This window comes from Rhamphochromis longiceps, linkage group LG8 (genome assembly GCF_057381845.1).
Source record: "Rhamphochromis longiceps isolate RC_006_pf linkage group LG8, R_longiceps_female_GT1.1, whole genome shotgun sequence".
NCBI lineage: Eukaryota > Metazoa > Chordata > Actinopteri > Cichliformes > Cichlidae > Rhamphochromis > Rhamphochromis longiceps.
Window position 1 is genome coordinate 31,072,880 of NC_140564.1, and position 20,887 is coordinate 31,093,766.

Sequence of the window (20,887 nt, forward strand, 5' to 3'; positions counted from 1 at the left end):
GATTAATACTTGAAAGTAATTTAGACAATAAAGGGAAAAGCAGGAACGAGAACTAGAAAATATTTGATTTCGGTTTAAGTCAAACATTTTTAACTTGATAAAACTTTAAATAAAATCTTCTCCTCTTGTGTGTTTAGGAACAGGTGGAGGCTGCCAGGAAGGGTCTGGACCAGGCAAAGGAGGAGGGCCTGAAGCTCCACACATCATCTGATGATGACGAGGACGACTTTTTGTCAACACCAACTTCTGCTGAACCCGCCCATCCAGCTCCAGCCCGTCGTGGTCGTAAACCCAAGGACAAGACTGCCACCTCTACAAGGACTAGCGGCCGACTCCGTGGGGCCTCGCCTGAAACTGAGCCTGAGCCCACGACTCCCAGAGAAGTGCCTGAAAGATCCCGCTCAGGTCTGAGAGGACGAGGAGCTGCCAAAGACACAGGTTCTGCGTCTACGATCCCATCCCGCACAGACCACCACAAAACGTCATCATCCACCCGGGTTCAAGATTCCTCCAAATCTTCGAAAGCGTCATCTCCCGCCAGAGATCACCAGAACGCCAAAACCAGGACTCAACCAAACCGCTCCCATCCCAGCCCAGTGCCTTCCCCTCCTACAGCCTCGCCCCCTGGTGGGAAACAGCAGTGTGCTGGGGAGACGGACAGTAAAATCTCCAAAACAGGGAGGGAGGAGAAGGAGGTGGAGAAGGAGAGGAGGGCGTCTGAGTCATCGCTGGAGTCCAGCTGTCCGGCGGATCATCAGACTAAGGATGATGACAGTAAAGACTGCGCCATGTCTCCTCCCTCCACCAGCTCACGGTCGCCTCGCAAGCGGCAGTCAGCTGACGGTGAAGTGCTGCGGGGACTGGTTGAAGATTCACCATCAGCCAAAGTTCTGCGGAAGCTCCCGGGCCGGCTAGTCACAGTGGTGGAAGAGAAAGAGCCACGAAAGAGGCGGCGGCGAGGAAGTGGGACGGGAGGTGGTTGCTCTTCAGAAGAGGCAACGGCGGAGGACAGCGGTGCTGGATTTGTTGACGAGCCAAACAAGGAGGACGCATCACAGAGCCCAGATGGCAAAACTAAAGAGACTGTTACCAAATCCCCTCTGGACCAAGACGCTACCCCAAGTCCGCCTGTGCACCCTCAGCCTGTCAGAGGCTATCCTCCATATTCCCCTCCTCATCTGTCTCCTGACATGCCAGTGCTGAGGAATCTTCCCGTGCGGCGCAGATTGGAAACCGAATCTCGTATGGCTGCCCAGATGGGAGAGCAGCATCTAGGGAGAGGACGGGGAGTGAACCAGTCCAAGAAAACGGACATCCCACCAGGCAGAGACGCTGCTTCCGCCTCTGCTGCGGAGTCCAGCGTGAACTCTCTCATGCCACCTTTGAAAAGAAAGAGGGGCCGGCCCCCTAAGACTCCCACAAGACTACCTGAACTTGACAACGCATCGACCACATGCCCACATCCCATCTCGGCAATTGAGGAAGGAAACCCGCCACTGTCCCCTAAACGTAAGAGGGGTCGTCCCCGCAAGGACTCAACGACCACGCTAGAGACCGTTAATGAGAGTCAGAACACTGATCTATCTAAAAGTGATTCCAGGACAGAACTGACGATCTCAGAGACCCCGCCTCCTGCTGCTATTTTTGAAATGACTCGGTCTTCACAGTCGACCAAAGCTGATCAGACAGACACTAAAATTGAGGCTTTGGCCCCGCCTCCAAATCCAGCCTCCTCAACAAAGTCAGATGAAGTTTCCACACCTGTCTCACTTCCCACTTCACCTGCAACCCAGGTGACCTCACTGATCTCTGAGACTGCCTCTCCCCAAGTGGTTGCTTCAGCCCCAGCTCCAAGTCCAGCACCAGCACCAGTCCTCTCTTCTTCCACATATACCTCCACCCCCGTCAGCAACACAGCTCCGTCTCCACCTGTCAGCGATGTCTCACCTCCTCCTCCAGGTGTTAAACCAACACTTGTGGTTTCCACAGTTTCAGATGCTGCTGTTCAACCAGCTGTGGAGGCAACCACCATCACAACCACACCAATTACACACTCCACTCCACCCACTACGTCATCTTTCAAAGCTGTTAAAGACCCCACCCCAACACTCACAACAGCTGCTACCACAGCGTCTGTAACAGTTAGTATTACACCACAAGTCACCACTGCAATGACATCACCTCCAACTACTTCTCTTGTGAAGGACTTGCCACAAGCCTCTCTAGCCTCCACACCCTCCAGTCATCCTGTATCGAGTCTGGATACAGTTTCACCCAAGCAGACCCCTCCAACTACACCTTCCCCCAAACAGACCTCCCCAGCTCCATCTTTACCCAAGCAGAGCCTTCAAGCTACAGCTTCGCCTAAACAAGCCCCTGTAGCTACACCTTCCCCCAAGCAGACCTCCCCAGCTCCACCTTCGCCCAAGCAGACCCCCCCAGCTCCACCTTCGCCCAAGCAGACCCCCCCAGCTCCACCTTCGCCCAAGCAGACCTCCCCAGCTCCATCTTCGCCCAAGCAGACCCCTCCAGCTACAGCTACGACTGTGACAGCTCCAGTAAAAACAGCACAAACCAGTATGTTAGACTCAATCCAGACAGTGTCTGACAAGACTTCTACATCACCACCGGTCAAAACAGTGGCACCATCTTCTGGTAATACAGCTCCACCTTCCCCTCCAGCCAAAGCAAAGACAATTGAAACTGCTAACAAAAGCCCGACCGAACAAGCATCACCAACTGCAGAGGTTCAGGAACATGTAGAGCCCGAAAAGCCTTCAGCATCAAGTCCAGTCTGCACGCCTCCTCCAACTACAACTTCCACAAGTGCTGCTACACCTGCAGAGGCAAAGAAGGCTTCAGCAGCTTCATCACCCCCAGCAGAAGGAGTAACAACACCTTCAACTGCAGCGCCCTCCAAAGTCCTCACTTCTTCTTCTCCTCCCAAAACTGCAGAAAAGACTGACAAGACACCTCCGGTAACAGCTACAACATCAGCATCACTGTCTGTCACCATAGCTACATCATCACCAGAAAAGTCTGCTTCCCTAGGGTCAACAACCACAACCATCACCCCTGCTTCAGTAGCTACAGTCACAGCATCCACAACCAAAACAGCTCCACCCGTGTCCACTACACAAACCTCTGCAGTCACTTCCTCTCAGCTACAAACTTCTTCATCCACAAGTGTTCCTGCACCATCTCAGACCGAGGAAGCCACACCTGCTCCCATATCCGCTCCCTCATCCACTCCCCTCGTTGCACCATCTTTAGAGCCATCAACAGAGAAAGAGTCAGCTTCTAAAAGCGACCAAGAAGAGGTGACAGAAATGGAGGCTGAAGCTGCGATGAGTAAGGAAGACGACGACAAAAACTCAGACATTAGCCAGTCTCAGCCTAAAAGAAGAAAGGTGGAGAGTTCCTCTGAGACCAAAGAGTCAGGAAGGCCCCAAGGAGTGGGACGAGAAACAAAAACCACAACCCCCATTCCGAAAGATGAAGCTAACCCTCTGGAAGAAGAGAAAACTACTGAGGATCAGAAACCTGCTATCCAGAAAAGGTCACTTAGTCGCCAGAGTAGCCAGGAGTCTGCTTGCTCTTCTTCGCCATCGTCTGGGTGCTCTACCGCCACCCTCACCCGCCATGCCCACCACAAGAGGACCTACGAGAACAGACATCCTACCAAGAAGAGGCGAGTGGATCCTACATCAGAGGCAGGGAAGGAGGACAAGGAGGAACATGGCGAGGAGGAGGAGGAGAAGATAGAAGAGGGTAGTGAGACGGACCTTCCCCCCACTGCCTCTCGAAGGAGGCGCTCCAGGTCTCCTTCCTCTTCCTCCTCCGACTCTGACAGCAGCAACAGCAGGAAGGAGCACCGGCTCACTCGCTCAGCAAAACGCAGGCTCCAAGATCAGGAGAAGGAAAAGTGCACCAAGGACAGGAAGGGAGCCAAACCAGCACGCAGCTCGGACAGAAATGCGTCAAACAACGCCAATGCGTCCACAGGAGGAGAGTCGGGCAGCGATACGTCTTCTGTTAGGATCACCAGGAAGTCTGTGGGATCACAGCCGCCACAGGACACTAAAACGCTGACCAACAGCACGCCCTCGCTACCTCCTGAGCCAGAGGTTCTAGGGAAAAGGTGCTCAGCACTCAATGCAGCAGCCAAGCTTTTAGCTATGAAAGGCAGGGTGGACACCCCAGGCCACACACCTCGGAAAGACTCCACCCCTAAAGCTCCTGCGACTTCCACCACTGCCCCTTCGGACAAAAACCAAAAGCCTAAAAGTAAAAGTGTGCCAGCCTCTCCTCAGAGCAACTCTGTGACCAATAACAAAAGCAGCAAACCTTCAACACCCAATCAGGCGAGCCGATCTACATCACGCTCCACCAGACAGTGCCCTGGCTCTCTGGTTCCACCCTTAGAGGTGGAGTACAAGAGGCCTAAACCAGAGGAGAAAGAGAGAGGGAGCAGGAAGTCCTCGAGGGGCAAGGAAGGCGAGGGAGAGACGCGATCGTCGTCAAGGGGCCACAGCGCCTGCAGCAGCATGAGCAGCGATGGCGAGGGCGACTGCGGCGGACGCAGCAGCAGAAGCCGCAGCAGCAGCAACAGCAGCCAGCGCACCCTCAGCTCCCAGAACACGGAGCACCGAGGTTCCCGCTCCCGTGCCACTTCCTCCGGCAGCGAGCGGGAGAGGGACCGCAGCCCTGAGCGGGCAAAGAGCCGTGACAAAAAGGAGAAACAACACCGAGAGAGTCGCAAGGAGAGCAGGAGGTCCCAGAAGCTCTCGCAGGATGTGACCAGCAGCTCGGGAACCGAGGGGTCAACGCCAGACAGGGTGCTACGGAGTGTTGCTGCACTCGCTGCAGTGCAGGCCCGCTCACCGGCCGCAAGCACCCGCTCCTCCTCAAGCCAACAGCGTCACAATAAGACATGATTGGAGTGCCAAAGGGGAGAATTAAAAAAAACAAAAAAAAACCAGAAGCGAGGGTGTGGCGGAGCGTGATACGAGAGCATGACGTGATCTCCAAGGTTGCTGCTTTGTCTGCACTCTGAGGAAAAACAAGAGCAAACTGAGTGCTGCACAAGCCAGGGACCTCACCGCCTCTCGGGCCCTCTCCCTTTCTAGTCGGGGCACGCCAGCTCTGCTTTTGAGCGCTGGGGGAAGGCTCAGGGACGCTGGACTGACAGTAAACAGGTGGCGCCGCTGTCGAGCGTCCAGATATGTGGACATGCCGTGGATAAAACTCACCACTTGGACTCGGAGGGGGTGGGGCGTGGGTGGGACAAAAGGTGCAAGTTGTTAGTTCACATAATGTACTGTAATCATTAAAAGACTGGAACACTCAGATGCTCTGTTAAGACAGGGTTAAACGGCGCCCTCTGCTGGGGTTACCCATGAAAAGTAATTTGTGTGACATTTAAAAGTCTCGAGTGAGCGGTTGTATTGTAAGTTGAAGGTTTTAGAAAGTTTGGTTTTGAGATTTTCTGTCCTGACTATTGTTTCTCTGTAGTCAGTTGATAAGTTATGCATATTTTATTATTTCTTCCAGGTTATTAGGAAGAGAACAGATCTGTCAATGTGATCTTTGCTGCACTATGCTGGAGCTCGTCTTTTTGTTTGGCCCCTCCTCTCCCCCTCTTTGTTTATTTTTTAAAAAATTTATTTTCTCCATGTCACTTTCTGTTCATCGGATTCGAAAATCCAGCCTTGCATTTCTCTTTTGCACATCTTTAATAACGTGGCCCTCGGCTTTTTTTCAGTACACCGTGGTGTTGTGATGCGTTTGTTCATCAACTGAAGTTGATGAATTGGTTCCTGGTACCTGACGATGTTTGTCTCCAGTTTGGAAAATGTATTATCTTTAGTCACACCACAAAATCCAGCTTTCATCCCCCCAAAACGTCCTAAAGGCAGTTTAAAAAATTACTTGTCACAAAAAGCCAAGTAAATGTTGAGAACTGAATTTAAGAGTGCCTCTGTGGCCAAATGGTTTTGAACCTCAGATTGCCTTGTGAAGCACCTGAAGCAGGGGTGTTAAATTTCTCTTATTCGGTTATTAAAAAAACAAATTAATCCAAAAAATGATGTGGGGAAAAATCCACCCCTTACATGAAACAAGAAAGGAAAAACACCCCGAGCATCAGTGCTACTGAATTAATGTTTCATTTTTCACCTGAACTTTGTTTTTCTCTCACATCATCGATTTTGGTTCATGTTTAAAAAAAAAAAGAAAAAAAAAGAAAAAAGTATACTTGGACAAAATAAAAAAAAAATATGTGAATAAAATTACTGGTACAGTTTGAGATGACTGTAAATTGTCGATTTACTTTTGAGCAAAGATGATATCTGGTGGGGGGGCGGGGGGGTAGTTTATGGTGATGGTCTTACTTTGATTTCTGTCTCTTTTTGTTGTATTCCTTTGATCCTTGTAATTCCACATTGTTTTACTTGAAAATTATGGCAATTACAGTTGAATAAAAAGACCAAAAATTAGTTGAATTTTTTTTTTTTTTTTTTTTTACCCCAAATGAAGATTTATTTCTGTGACCAACACAAGAAAGAAGAGCTGGAGCTCTGCAACCGTCTGCTGAGCTTCACCTTCTATTAGTGCGACTCACCGAACTCCAACTCTTAATGGAGTATCTGACAAATATGGTTTGCTGCGTAGCAGAAGTCATCCAAGAGGTTATTAGTTTGTTTATAGATGTAATCTTAATGCCTTCGCTTCCAAATATCATCACTTCTAGCTCCAAAAATGCAGTTGGAGCTAGAAAAAACAGTTGAAGCCAACAGACCAACTTAGCTGAGGTTAAAATCCTGAAGCATGAAAAACTGGCAGGTCTGAAACATCTTCTGTATTTGTAACAGAGAATCAACTGCTTTTATGACGCGCTTCTGTTTTTATTGTAATACTTTTACTTGTTTTCCTAAATCTTGCCTCTGATATTTGCCCTCCATACTTTCACAGACTTAACACTAAGACCAATGAAAACTAAACTGAATTAAAACAAAGTCGAAATAGAATAAAAATTAACTAGAGAATAGAACTGCCCTCGGCTCACCTGATTCATGACCTCATCGGTAACATTTTTGCGGTGAGTTTATTGGCTCAATCACTAGTTTCAGCTCTTAAATATAAATCAGCTAAAGAGTTTCAGTGTCACAATTACTGACCTCATGTCTGGTTTCAAATCAGCTTTTTTCAATCATAAAAATGAAATGTTTGGTAAAATCCAAAATTGGTCTGTGTTAACCTGCATTTTTGTCCCTGTGGCTACAAAGGCAACAGCTGCTCTCTTAACAGAACAGGAAGGGAGGAGACCCTGACTTTATTTTAATGAAAACTGCCCACTGACTTTTTTTCCTCCCACCAATCAGGATGGAAACACCCCACAGCTGAGTGTTCAGCAAGCTCGCCAACTTTAAAGCTTTCAGGGATGTTTTCCATTTTCCTGTGAGGTACAGTGTTCTTCATTATTTCAAACCACTGTACACCCTGTGCATTAAATGGATCACAAAAATGCAGGTTAGGCAGGTATTCCAGACTTTGTCCTCCCCAGCAACATTTTCTAGTTCTTCCTGGGGATCCCGAGGTGCTTCCAGGCTCCTTTAGAGGGCCAGCTGATAGTTCAAGACTTGCTAATCTTAAAAAGATACAAGGCAGACTGAGGATAATGGAACATGGCGGTATTTTATTTTAAAAACAAATGTATAATAAAATGAGCGATGCAAAATTGAAACAGCCATAACTTTACACAGTAGCAGTGTCACTCCCCTCCATCCTCTGCCAGCCTTTTTCACAGCAACTTTTCTGCTTCTGAACGAGGCGTCAGTGAGAAGCCGCCTCTCAGTTTTGGTTAATTTTTTCTTTTTTAAATGGGTTTCATTTGTCCCCTTGGTGTATTCTGACTCCAAAATTTAGCAAAAAAACTGCATAATGGGACAAAAGGGTGAGAAAAAAACAGAACAAAACACGTTGAAGTCTAAAATACATCCATCCCTTTTTGTTAATGCACGACGTCACATTTGCAAAGGAGAAGGCACCATTTCTGAAGACGTGTGTGTTGTTTAAGCAGGCGCTTGCACAACGTTTTGAGTCAAAAATGCAAACTGGAAGGACACAGGAAAGGGGAAGCGTTGGACCTGTACTGTTGAGAGACCTTATGCAAATGTGAAGAGGAGGAGGAAAGGGCGGAGGGTAGGGGTTATTTCACACACACATACACACAAAAAAAAAACAACTGTATTTACACTTGTTACATGTACGCAGTATGAAAACAAAAACTTTGAAGTTTTAAAAATCATCTGCATAAATTTTTTATCACCAGCAACATCGGTTATGTACAATTATATTAGTCTATTTACTGTATCCGACTATAAAAGGCCTACATTATAAAATTGTTCTTTAGGTCTCCAATTCATCCAGAACCATCAACGTTACAACACAGTTTTCCTGAGTACAGTATGACGAGTGCCAGTGTTTGATCAATACTGCTCTGTGCCCCACTAGAGGTCACTTAATTCCTCTTTTTTTTTTTTTTTTTTTTTAAACACAGGAGGGGAAGGATCGACTGGTGTAACAGTCCACAGTGAGTCCCGCTGTTTGTTTTTGCAGAACAGAAACTGACAGAAAACGTGCGGCGCCGGCATCGAGCGCGCAGCACAGATTGTGAGATTAAACGACAGAGCACATCTCTTCCATACAACAGAAAAAGTGGAGAGTAGGACCGTTAGGCAGACAGGAGGGTTAGAGGAATAAAAAAAAAAAAAAAAAAATCAAACTGAAATCCACTGACTCCGCTCAGCTGTAAATCCTGTGAGCTGATGTATATGCATGAATGTGTGGATTTGGGGGTATCCATAATGTGCTTCTGCTAACTTGCACCACAGGGTGTTGCTAGGATGAGAAGGTGGTGACCAAGGCGATGATGATGATGAGGAGAAGGATGGCCAAACAGATTCCAATCCAGAGTTTTTTCTGCAGCGGGAGATAAGCACACAGGTTAGAGTCATTCCAGGAAAGAAAAATCAATCCCCCCCACCCCATCATGGTTTCAGAGTGGGGCCAATTTATAGTCTCCGACACACAGAAACAAGTACAGCGGCCCCTTTTTCTGTGGGATAGATCGCTGGTTATAATAAGTTACAGCATATGAGAGGTCTCATTTTAACCCAACATGTAATACCAGGCTTGTTTTCTAGCTAACAAAGGCGTGGTTTGTAAAGTTAACCTTGTTTTTTGTTTCCTTTTCTTTCTTTTGTGCATGAGCAACACACATCGTCTTTTTCCAATCACGTCATAAAACCAGAGCTTTCCCAACTGATCATCATGAGCCTGTGAAGCTTAGCTGGTGCCATAAAGTCTGACCAGATGGGGATTTAATTCAAAGAGTCAACACCCAAAGACAAGCTATTGTGTTTTCAGGGCCTGTAACTTGCACAACTTTTGAATGGCTTCAATAAACAAGCTAAAGTTGCTGTATATAAAAATCAGCTGATCGTGATCGGATCAGGTGGGAGATGCTCACTGATTTTATATGGGATGATGTGTTCAAGATTAAAGCAGTTTTCCTGCAAAGCGCTCAACCTCAAGCCAAGATTTAGTCACTTCTATTTAATTTTATTTACATAGCGCCAAATCACATCGGCAGTTTCCTTAAAGTGCTTTTTACTTTAAAAATTTTTTTAAAAAAGAAATCAGTATTTAATAATAAAACCATCCCCTTTGAGCAAGCACTTTCCGACAGTGGGAATAAAATAATCCTTTTTAACAGGAAGAACCCTGCAGCAGAACCAGGCTCAGGGAGGGGTGGCCATCTGCCCCGGTGGGACAAATCTGGATCTTGTTTATCCAGAGGGTCTCATTTCTGAGCTTAAAGTTGACCTGAAGCTGTTTGATCAGTGCGATGTGTCATGTAAACACTAAAGTCGCTCCATTTCATAACCATAAGCAACATTCAGGAGTGTTAAAGCATCCCAGCATTCGAAATACAGCTAGAAGATGTGCCTGGTATCAAAAAGGAGACGTTCACATGCTGTTGCTTGTTTCGACCAGACACCTTTCCCACATGGTTATATGACCCTTCAAAGTTACCAAAAAAGCACTTTAAGTTTTGTCCAATGAATTATAAGGGGAAAAAAAGGGTCCTGGTGCTTGGCTCTCATCTCTTATTGTGTAGTTAAGAGCTATGAAGGCTTAAAAATGCACACATGAGACCCTAATGTGCAAAATTACAAACTGAGAGCAAAAACTGATCAGGAAAGTGTTTGCTCAGGTTATATATTAAAGGCTTTTTTCCCCCATACATCCTCACTTCACAGGAGTCGCCCCCTGCTGGCCAAGAAAGTAGCACTTCACTTATCACACAGTCTAGGATTTTTAATCTTTTTAACGAGAGTCTGATAGAACCAGACAGATGGGATTACCACAATATTTGAGAAGCTTAATTTATTTGCTGTTCTCCTCCATTAGAGCAGTTTCCAGTGTCAATATTTACAAACTCTCCGACTTTGGAGCGTGCTGCCGTTAAGCACACAGAGGCCGCTCTGCACGTTTAGCACAGTGATCGAGTTTTAGTGGCGATCCAAACAGCATTTCTCTGCAAGGCAGCATTTTCCAAAGCAGAATAATGAGGAAACTCGTTTCAGGAAGTTTCACCTTGCGTCACTCATGTGAATACAGGGCAGAGCTATTCTCTCATAACAGCACGGAGGAGGAAGAAAAACAAAGAGGATCGGAGCCCTCTCCTCGTTTTCCCTGTAAAGTACCCATGAAACCAAAAGAGGATAGGACTCTCTGCAGCACAAAGTGTCCGTTTATTGTTATGCATCTCTGCTGTTTCTGATTTAGTTTTTTAATTTAGGAGATTTTAGGACAACTGCTTACACTAGGAAAGCTGGTATATTTATAGAAAAAGGCACTAAGAGAATATTAGGAAAACAGTGAGTCGTGTTTCCATCTCTTCATCAACACATTCTGGTTTTCCAAATTTAATGATAACCATTAAATTAATTACTGTTTAATAACAAGCTTAAGGAAGTATTTTCATAGATTTTACAGTTTCACTGAGTGTAGTCTGTGTAACTCTGACCTCTAAATTGGAAAATAAGTATTTCTCATCCTTTTTTTTTTCCCCAATGTATTAACATCAGGTAATGTCTGCATGGAAATAACCAACAATCATGCTTGATGACAGTTGGTTAGGCCTCTCTACACTCTCATTTCTGATCACAAGTCCCACTAAAGGACTTCAGGTCATCATGCCACCCTCACTGAGTCTGATTCTGACATGTGTACATGTAGGGCTCTGACCACCTTTTCATGATGTCATTCGGGTTTCTCTGTGCGTACCTTGCGTGATCTATGCTGATACGTGACCGCTTTCTCCAGTTCGCCCTTTGCTTTCTCCACGTAGTCTGAAGACTTGTTGATATTGTTCTCAATCCTGTCCACCATCTCGCCCTGCGGTGAACAAAAACATCACAATCAAACGCCATCCGCAGCCCGAACCAGCTCCACCGACTTCATTGGCGCTGCGTTACCTGAGCCTCCACCTCCATGGCGAGGTACTGGAACATGTCGTGCAGCTCTCTGATGCTGCTCTCCAGCTTCAGGATCTCATCGTGCCGGGACTCGATCTCATTCAGAGCCTGCCTCGTAGCTTTAGTATCACTCAGGATCTGGACACCATATTTATTAGGGAAATCGTGGACAGCAGAACCAGGCACAACTTTTCAGGGGGTCATCTATGAACAGCAGCACAAAACCTGCAGGATTCTTCGCACGAGCTACTTGAGTTAGACTACAGCACAGCTAAGGGCTGCACAGGATATTCTTACCATATCTGTAGTCCTGTTTGAGCAGTTAGAGAGGTGTGTGAAAGTTACTAAACCTGCAGCCACAGAACACCTGCATCTGCTGCAGGGAAGTCTGTGTTGTGGTTTCTCATGTTGAAACACACTTTGCTTTTTGTTAACTTCGCACGTACTCACATTTTGGGTGAAAACATCCGTCTGCCCGCTCTCGAGCATCGCATCCAGCTGCTCATCTGTCACGTTGCTGCCAGCTGAAGACAGGAGAAAATCGAATCAGAGCGTTTAGAGGAACGCGCAGAACGGTGAAGATATTGTTCTGTCCTCATCTACAGCTGATTACAGCGCTCCCATTAGCATTATTCACACTCTACTAGAGTAGCTTTGCATGATTAGCAGTTCAAAATAATCTCTTTATCTTAAACTTGAAGGCGTTTCAGCCATTCCCCTTTTAGCCAACCCTCTGACTGACGGGTGGAGCAGGGTGGGTGAGCTTCGAGATAAGAGGTCCCATTTAGGTCACTGTAATATCCATACTAGAGATGGCACGATACCACTTTTTTATGTCCGATACCGATATCATAAATTTGGATATCTGCCGATACCGATATGAATCCGATATAGTGTTTTTTAATCAACAAAACTGTTTTTTTTAAATATCTTGCTGCATTTTGTATAAGTTCATACTCAAGTTTAAAACAACAACTACACTAAAGCTATTCTGTTATACCTGCATGCAAAAAAAAAAAATTTCATAGTTCAGCAATACTGATCAATCTAATAAACTTAAACCTACACCATCCTCCCTATTCTGGTATTTTAAAGAGTACTTAGCATAAATATTAAGCAACCTAACTAATAGGGTTCCAACTCCCAGCAACAACAAAAATAAATAAATAAAAAATAGGGAACCACCCCTCACGCTCCACCTCATGATGCTTAATCGACGTAATCAACCTTAATTTGATGCAGTGTGAAAAAAATGCACAGAAATCAATTATTTTTCAAGAAATATTAAATAGATTCAACATCTTTCTTCAACAAAATTGCAGACTGCACAGATGGTACCTTCCCAAAGGAAAAAGTACTATAGCTTACTAGGGTATATATATTAGACTTAATAGTCACTATATACAGTAATTGACTTCTATTCATTTTACATCAGATTAAAACTTTGGGTGTAAGATTCAGATAAATATTAAATAATTAAAAGCGAGACATTTTAAATGAGAATAAGAAAGAAAAGTATGTCTTTGTGCCCCCTTTTCCCTGTTAATGCCCTATCGGCCCCCCTGGCTAAACTTTGCTAGATGCGCCCCTGCACAGTTACCAGCGTCAGCTACGTAGAAAAAGATCCTCGAGTAGAAAGTAATAATAAATAAATTCTAACAACAGCTGATCAAGCTTAAACGTGCTGCTGTTGTTCAGCCGCTGGTTTCCTCTTTCTGGTGCAAAGTGGGCCAAAAGCAAACAAGAGACACGGACTCGCGACAGAAAAGCCGATCAGCTGATTTAAGCAGTTTCACGATTGAAGTAGCAGCCGGAGAGCGAGAGGCAGTCGCTCGTTAAGCTTAACGCAGGAATGCTTTACAAACATTCAGAGATGGACTTACACACTTGCTTTACTTCTCTCGGGATAATTTTGTCGGAGATGAAATGCCGGGTTGCTAGCGAAGCTCCAAATGCTATCCAGACCACCGACAGGTCCCGCATGCCACAGCCGCTCTATCACGTGATGCATACTGCTCCGACGTGCTAACGTTCTGAGGTGAGTTACGGCGTGTTGCAAGTTTTGTGAGGTGCTTTCGTGATATTTAATGGATCGGATTACATTTTTTATTTTTCTCCGATATCCGATCCAGTAATTTAGGTCAGTATCGGACCGATACCGATACGTAATATCGGATCGGTCCATCTCTAATCCATACATCAACATTTTAGAGCAGTTCAAGGCCTGAGCTTTTTAGTTTGTACCTAAACTGACTTCATTATTTGACTGTATGGTTTCATTTAACAGGAACGACCACCACTGCAGGATATGACAGGAAATTACAGCAGTGCTTTCTAGTCATTCGTGACCACACATGAAGCTGTGCAGAGCTGCTAGCCGAGCACCTTTGACTCATCTTTGGTCAAATCAGCTTCAAGCACCAGCATGGTGTCGGAATTCTTTTAAAGTGAACTTGTGCTTTTCCTTTAATTCATGTCCAGTTTTAAAGGTCGATGATCAAATTTTAAAATAATGTGATCAGTTTATGTACACGTACTCCCTGTGAGCCAAAAGCTCAGGCTTCAGACTGTGTTCTTCTAGTCTTGGCTCAGTATGACGTTACAGAGAGGGGATATTTCTAATATGGTCACAAACCCCACCCACTGGCCACCCAACCTTTCTGTGTTTGAGGGGCAGCCAATTAGGAGAAAGTTGTCTTAAAAAGGGGGAGGAGCTAAAACTGCTTTTGGTACAGTACAAGATTAAAAAATAAAATAAAGGATTATTTTGAAATGTGAATCATGCAAAGCTACCCTAGTAGAGGCACACTGCACATTAGTGTGAAATATCCATCTCACCCCCTTTAAACATATGTTGTGTCATTTTAAAACAGAAAGTGACAGAAAGAAGAAAACGGCATGGCGTTGTCACCCGACTTTAAACCTCCTGCCGTAGTGTGGAAGTGATCGGTAAAACTGATTTCCCCAAGTGAGACCACAGACCACAAAAATCTGACAAGGTGACAGATATATCTCCTCGGTGCTGCGTGCTACTCACTGATTTTCAGCTGCCTCTGTATTCTTTCCACGTTTCTATCCCTGTACTGAGCCTGGATGGTGTTACAGTGGCCCATGAGCTCCACAAACTCCTTGGACAAGATAGTGTGCTGGCAAAAGGAGAGCGAAAGAAAAAGGAAGCAGAGTGAAAAAACAAATGTAGTCGTAATTTCCCTCAAAATTTCCCCAAAACCAGCTGTCATTTTCACAATGAGTGGCCATTACAGATAACACCTACGATTTAGCTGCTTTTAAAATGGTTATCAATAACCGCAGTCTAAACTATCAGCACAGCATTCATTTCCACTTTAAGGCTATAAAGAGCATTAAAACTGATCATACGCCAGTCACATGACCTCGATGGCATGCTGTTTACAGAGAAAATAGAAAGAGAGGGGCGTTATGTTTTTAGCTGATTACAAAAAGTCTCGGGTGCTACCTGTGTGCGCTGCATTCGAGTATTTATGGGTATGTATTTCCCATCATCCTCTCCCTTCTTGGGCTCAATACCTGTGGAAAGATGGCCATAAGTCAAGCCATGCTGAACAAAATAATAAATCTTTTCCCCCTGCAGCTCAAAGATACTCACTCTTCAGCTTTCTCTGGATTTGACCAGCCAGCGTTTTGATCTCGTCTCGAAGAGTTTGGAGCTCTTTCTTCATATCTGTGCAAAAGATCAAAAACAGTAAATTTAGCAAACAAAACCCTTGAATAGGACAACCTGATCGCCCCCTCTCCTCTGACAGTTTACTAACATGCTTCTGTCTGCAACTTTCGGTGAACCACTACACCTTATATATGACGATATATTACGCACCTTCCTTCGGTAGCGCCTCGCCCAGCACAGTTTTCTGTTTGTTCTCGAGGTCAGACACCATCCTTTTGAGCTGCTGGAGCCCCTGGTGAATTTCTTGGGTCTGACGATAACAAGGAAAGAATTTTAGGGAACAAAAGAACTATTTTGTTAGCTCAATTTATCTCATATATCAAGCAAATCTCATCCTATTCCCTCTATCAGTCCTTATAGCTAAAATGGGTGCAGCTCCCTCTGATATCTATGAAGCAATGCCAACATATGTAAGCTTTCTTTGTGTTAGCTGGCTCAACAACACCTAAAGTCCCCCATCAGAGACAATAACGGGTATCACACAGGCTTTCTGCTCCAGGCTCTGACTGCACTTACAAAAACAAGGCACTACTGGTGCAGCAAATAATTCAGAGAAGCAGTGCTGCAGAAAAGTGTTTGTTTTGTGAATTCATATATTAATATACCATCACATGAAAAAAGAAAGTTTCCACTGGACTCTCTGCAGTTCTGTAAGAAGTAGTAAGTCTGCAGCGTAACCACATCCCCTCTTAACCCTACGCCGTAACCTGACGTGCACCTCCTAAGAAATATAACTACATGCTGGGTCGATGCAGCACACAACATGTGGAAGGTTATGGCGTAGGGTTAAGAGGAGGTTCCAGTTTTGTCAGTTATGACGCAGCTTTCCTACGCATTTGATTAGGAACACCTGGCTGCTACTTGCCCTCTTATTTCCTGCCGAAGCAACAAAGGTTTTTGATGAGACAGCTGCAAGTTAAAGCTGTGAAATGTTTAACTTGATTCATCATAATATTCAATGGACCATGGCTCGATGACAAAGGTGTGGAAACCACTTCAGTCTGTGGCCAAATTAAAGTCAAAATTTTAAGATGCCGGCTACAAATTTTGACTTATGGATGGAAAAAGAAAAAAGTTCTTTAGTGAGCGAGCTTCCATGATTAAACCCTGTTTACACTGCTGCTCAGCTTTCCTCAGCATGAAAAATATAAGCATACTTACAACATATTCTCAATCAGTGAAAGCACATTTCCAGATGATTTTTAACCAAAACACTGAACATAACCTTCTGCAGACCAGGTCATGTGTTCAGTCTAAGTTGCCATAGTGATCCAGCCAAGTAAAAAGCCACCTTCATGACAGTTGAAACTGACTTCAGGCTCAGTATGGCTCACTAACCAATTAATCTGCCTTATAACTAGACTATTCACGCTGGTTGAACAACTACTGATTTTTTAAAAATAAAACACTTGCATACAGCACCGTTAACCCACTTATTTATGCAGGACAGTTTAAACTGCTCTGACTCCTCATCTATTTAACCTGACACTGGATGTCCAGCCTCTATGGCTCCCTGCCCTTACGTCCTTGTGTCCTCTCCCCAGATAACCTTGGTCCTTATCCTCCAGCTTCTCTCCTCCTGTTGGTGAATGGTGTCACAAACATAAACGTCTTTCTAAAAATTTATAGTGGCAAGAAGGTCAAGTGGATCAGGCCTCATATTTTCCATGTTTTTGCTTTGGACCAATAAAAACAAAGAACAAACCAATTTCTATCCACGGGCCATCAGGCTGGATCACTGATGAACTGTCGAACTTTAATTATTCATAATTGTACATTTGCAATTTTGTGCATTTATATTAACCTGTAAACTGTGTTTTGCTTGTAAACGTCTTGAATCTTGAAATATGAGAATATCTAAGGCATTCCTGAAATATTAGTCACACTTTTTGGACCTTTAAAATACTTTCTAGAGGGAGTTTTCCATACCAAGAATAAGACTCCAAGGACAAAAATGTGGATATGCATAAATTGATAAGTTTCTTCAAACCATTTAAAATCAAAACCAAAAGATATTCAAACACATTACTATAGAGGCCTAAGATCAGCGCAGAGAATAGTCACATTTTGTGATATTAGGTGAATAACTCTGGTTCCTTACTCGTGACAGTTCGGGTACAAGGAGACTGGGAGTTAGCAGACTACGATTTGTTGACAAAACAGGTTAAGAACGCATCAGCAGCAGTCTGTGATATTTAAGCCTCTGTAGTGCATTTTTGTCTCTCTTTTGCACAAATGTAAAATTCAGAAGTGTGTGCAAACTACCAAAGTGAATGAGTAACAGGAGGACAGTGCAGATCATTTGATTTTGGGGGATTTTCCAGAGAGAAGTGCGTGATGTTTCTGCCTCACCTTTCTGAAAAAGGTTTCATTTTCCTTCTCTGAGCCTCCAGATCTGATCAGCGCTTTGCCCTCCTCGTCGTCATCCGAAGCCTCTGCGGTCTGAAGTCACATTGATTTTAAATAACATAAACAGAAGAAAAACAGTGAGTGCTTTCTCGCTGTCCGAGGATGTGAATCATGAGCCCTGCCCTGTCCCGGCCTGCCCTATCCTTTAAGGAGAAAGGACTGAAACGGAAGTTGGAAGTAAAACATCAATAAAGTCAACTTTTATAAAGAGAAATATCTGCAAAAAAATCCCACTTAACCACTTTTTGATTCCCTCTGCTCGTCTAAGTTGTCCCTGGAGACTCTTAGGTTAACTCGGGTAAAGTAGTGAACTGGGCTAACTTAGCCACGCTAGCGGAGCTAGAGCTAATGTTAGCACTTTACTTTGAAACTCACATTTCCTAATTCTTTGGTCCGGTCCCTCATTTTTCCAAAAGCGAAGGGAAGAAATCAAAAGTAAAAAACGCTGCACTGAAATAAAGCGAGCCGCTCCCAAAGCGTAATCTCCGCAAAGTTCACGCCGCCGCTGTCATTCAACTAGTAAACTCCAGCGGCAGCGCGTCTTCTTCTGCGGCCCACTCAACTCATCGACTCACTGGCGCCCCTGTCATAGCAGGAGGAACTGCTGAAAGGCTCTAATCGTAGGCTTTCTTCCCAAATACTCACTACGTAGAATAATCTAGGCATATAAAGATAAATAAAAAATATGTGCGAATATTTATATAGATAAATAAACACATATTGTGTAGATACAGTGGAGATATAAAGGTCGTGACTTTAGGATATTAAGATTAAGGAGGCACAGAAAAAGAGAATAGATAATTTAGTGGACAAGTAAAGGAAAAGAGGAAAAAAATAAACAGGAAAAGCAAACAAAGACTAACAACAATATTTTGGTCATGGGTGTTGTAATGTAATAAAATGCAATTGTAGACCTCAGACCTCAGAACTTATTACAAATTTTAAAATTATGCCAGTTTTATATGGTCAGTAATATTGCTCTTACTCTCGTACTTGCAGATGCTGTTGATATGTCGACTTAAGATCTAATGTTATTTTCATTGTTCTGTGCCACCTAGGCACCAAAAGTTACATGTGGGTCATATTGTGGCAGCATTATAAACAGTGTGACTAAATTAATTTTAAAAACATTGATTTGTTTCAGTCGGCCTGTAACTGCTGTTTAATAGTTTCTACCGACTGGAGAACAGCTGTTACCTCAGGAATCAAAATCTTTTTCTATAAAAAAAGAAACTACACACAGAGGCAGAAACAATTCAGTCCATGGTTTGCTTGTTTTAATGCCTAAAAAAAAAAATCAGATTTCGCTATAAGTGATGAATTTACTGGTGCAGTCCAAACAAGTTGAAAGTAAAACCCTGTAAAATCAGCTGTCTCCTGAGTTGGTGTGAAAAGTGCAGCCTCTGAATCTGAAGAGTGCTTTCATTCAGATCCAAATTATGTGGAGGTAACTGCACTAGAACAAGAAAGGTTTGCTTTACAAATCCCGAAAGACAGTTTGAAACACCTGATCCTTGCTGAAAGTGAAGAGTTCAAACATTTCAGTTTAGGTCACAGCTCTAATATCTGCTGAAAATCAAGAACTGAAATTATGGAACAGCCTGCAAGAGCATCAAAACTGAAGTCTGCTGCAGCTCCATGACCACAGTATACAGTGATCCTCCAAGAGTCTGCAGCAGTTCTTAAACTAACTGCTGGAAATATCTACACAGCCTGTGGCACCAACACTGAAGCCCACTGCCTGCAGAAACACCACACATTCTCCAAACTGGTCCAACTCTTCACCCTGAGCTGAGTGACACCACAGTGAAAGAACCACAGGGTGCTATACAGACTAAACACGAGCAGTGAATTTTACAGGATGTTTCTGAGAACTTTGAATTCAGTCAGACATTGGGCAATGAGGCAGAACAGATAACAGCCCTAGAGGAAAAGCATGCTGCCTTAATCTTGGAGATAGAGCAGTGGAAAAGGACTGCGTAATACTCAAAGAGATGAGGCAGAAAAAGCAAGGGTATTTCTTCAAGTAGAAATTTATAAGAAAGGGGAAGTTGCACACAAATGTTTCCCAAAAATTGGATGAACTAAAAACAGGTCTCAGCATTTAAAGAGAAAAGAAAAATAATACTGAGAACTTCTTAGCGCTAAGAGGAAACTACCAAACTCCAGGCAGAGCTGGCCCAATTTTATGGAAAAATTCTAGTTTATCCTCATGTGTAGAGTTAGGTGGTTAGAACTTCACTGTATGATTTTGTATAACCTTTGCATGCTCAGATGAAGTATGTGTATATGTCAGCGTGACCTTGTGAAAACTGCTTAGCTTTGCTTAACGATGTTTCACTATGTTATCTGCTAACTGTTTTGCTCAGAAGGATGAAACTCCAGTGCCAGGAGCTTCCCATGAAAAGATAGTGGGAGTTGTCCTCTGTCCAGCCACAGCCCATGGGACAGAAACCTGTTGTAACTAAAAGACAATCAGAGTTGTGTGCGGGGGGTAGAGACATCCCAAGGGTAGAGCTGGCATGACTGTGAACTATGAAGTTTGATGTGTGTTGGCTCTCCTGCGTACAGTAATAAATAGCTTGATCACAGCTCTTTCCATGTTGCAGACTTTAGTTACAAAATTCTACGACACCCAACACCAAAGAAACCTTCAAGAACAAAGATCCCTGTGGGAGAAGGACAGGCTCATAGCTGTGCACTGATCAGGACGAGGGCGGCATTTGTAGGAACCTTGAAGCAGAAAGTGAGTGACTGACTCATGATTTGATGAACAGAGTAATGAAATCTCAGTAATCAAAAAAATAATCAGGAAAAAAATTCTGCTGGATTTTTAAAAGGGCATAAATGATTGCCTTAACTTGACCTCCGCCTCAACAATGAAACTTGTTTATGTTAAGTCAAATTGTAGAGCACTGCTTTCACATTAATTTATCATAAAATCTTAAAACAACTCATAAAAGTAAACATTGCTATATCAATAAACCAACTGTTATCATGCAGATGCATTGTTAAGATATGGTTGATAAGCTGAATGAGTAAAATAACTTGCAGCAGCTGGTTCTTTGAGCTGCATGACTGCTGGTTGTCCACAGGGTGGCACAATCTCCTAACCTAAACACAAATGTTACTCATACAGGAAAGCTTTAGTACAGCGCCTCAAGCCCACCTTTAAATATCATTGCCTATTGGAACAATGCAAACATGGAGAAGGACTGAAAAAATTGGA

General features: G+C 44.0%; 2 protein-coding genes across 4 annotated transcripts in view; one reads left to right on the plus strand and one right to left on the minus strand.

Moving 5' to 3' along the window:
- Positions 1 to 6,198, plus strand: part of srcap (Snf2-related CREBBP activator protein) — a 41,055-nt gene extending 34,857 nt beyond the window's left edge. For all 3 annotated transcript variants that reach the window (XM_085417034.1, XM_085417035.1, XM_085417033.1), the window contains one exon: positions 138 to 6,198. In XM_085417034.1, coding sequence (XP_085273160.1) covers positions 138 to 4,937 — 4,800 coding nt within the window. In that variant the 3' untranslated portion in view covers positions 4,938 to 6,198. The remainder of the gene's footprint in view (positions 1 to 137) is intronic.
- Positions 6,199 to 6,219: 21 nt separating this feature from the next.
- stx4 (syntaxin 4) lies at positions 6,220 to 18,224 on the minus strand. The gene is made up of 10 exons (XM_085417036.1): positions 18,034 to 18,224; positions 17,602 to 17,691; positions 15,400 to 15,499; positions 15,172 to 15,246; positions 15,022 to 15,092; positions 14,584 to 14,692; positions 11,997 to 12,070; positions 11,547 to 11,684; positions 11,356 to 11,466; positions 6,220 to 8,982 (listed from the first exon to the last, which is right to left on the minus strand). Exons 1-10 carry the CDS (start codon positions 18,061 to 18,063, stop codon positions 8,902 to 8,904), a joined length of 879 nt encoding a protein of 292 aa, XP_085273162.1. The 5' UTR covers positions 18,064 to 18,224; the 3' UTR covers positions 6,220 to 8,901.
- Between the last annotated feature and the right edge of the window lie 2,663 nt (positions 18,225 to 20,887).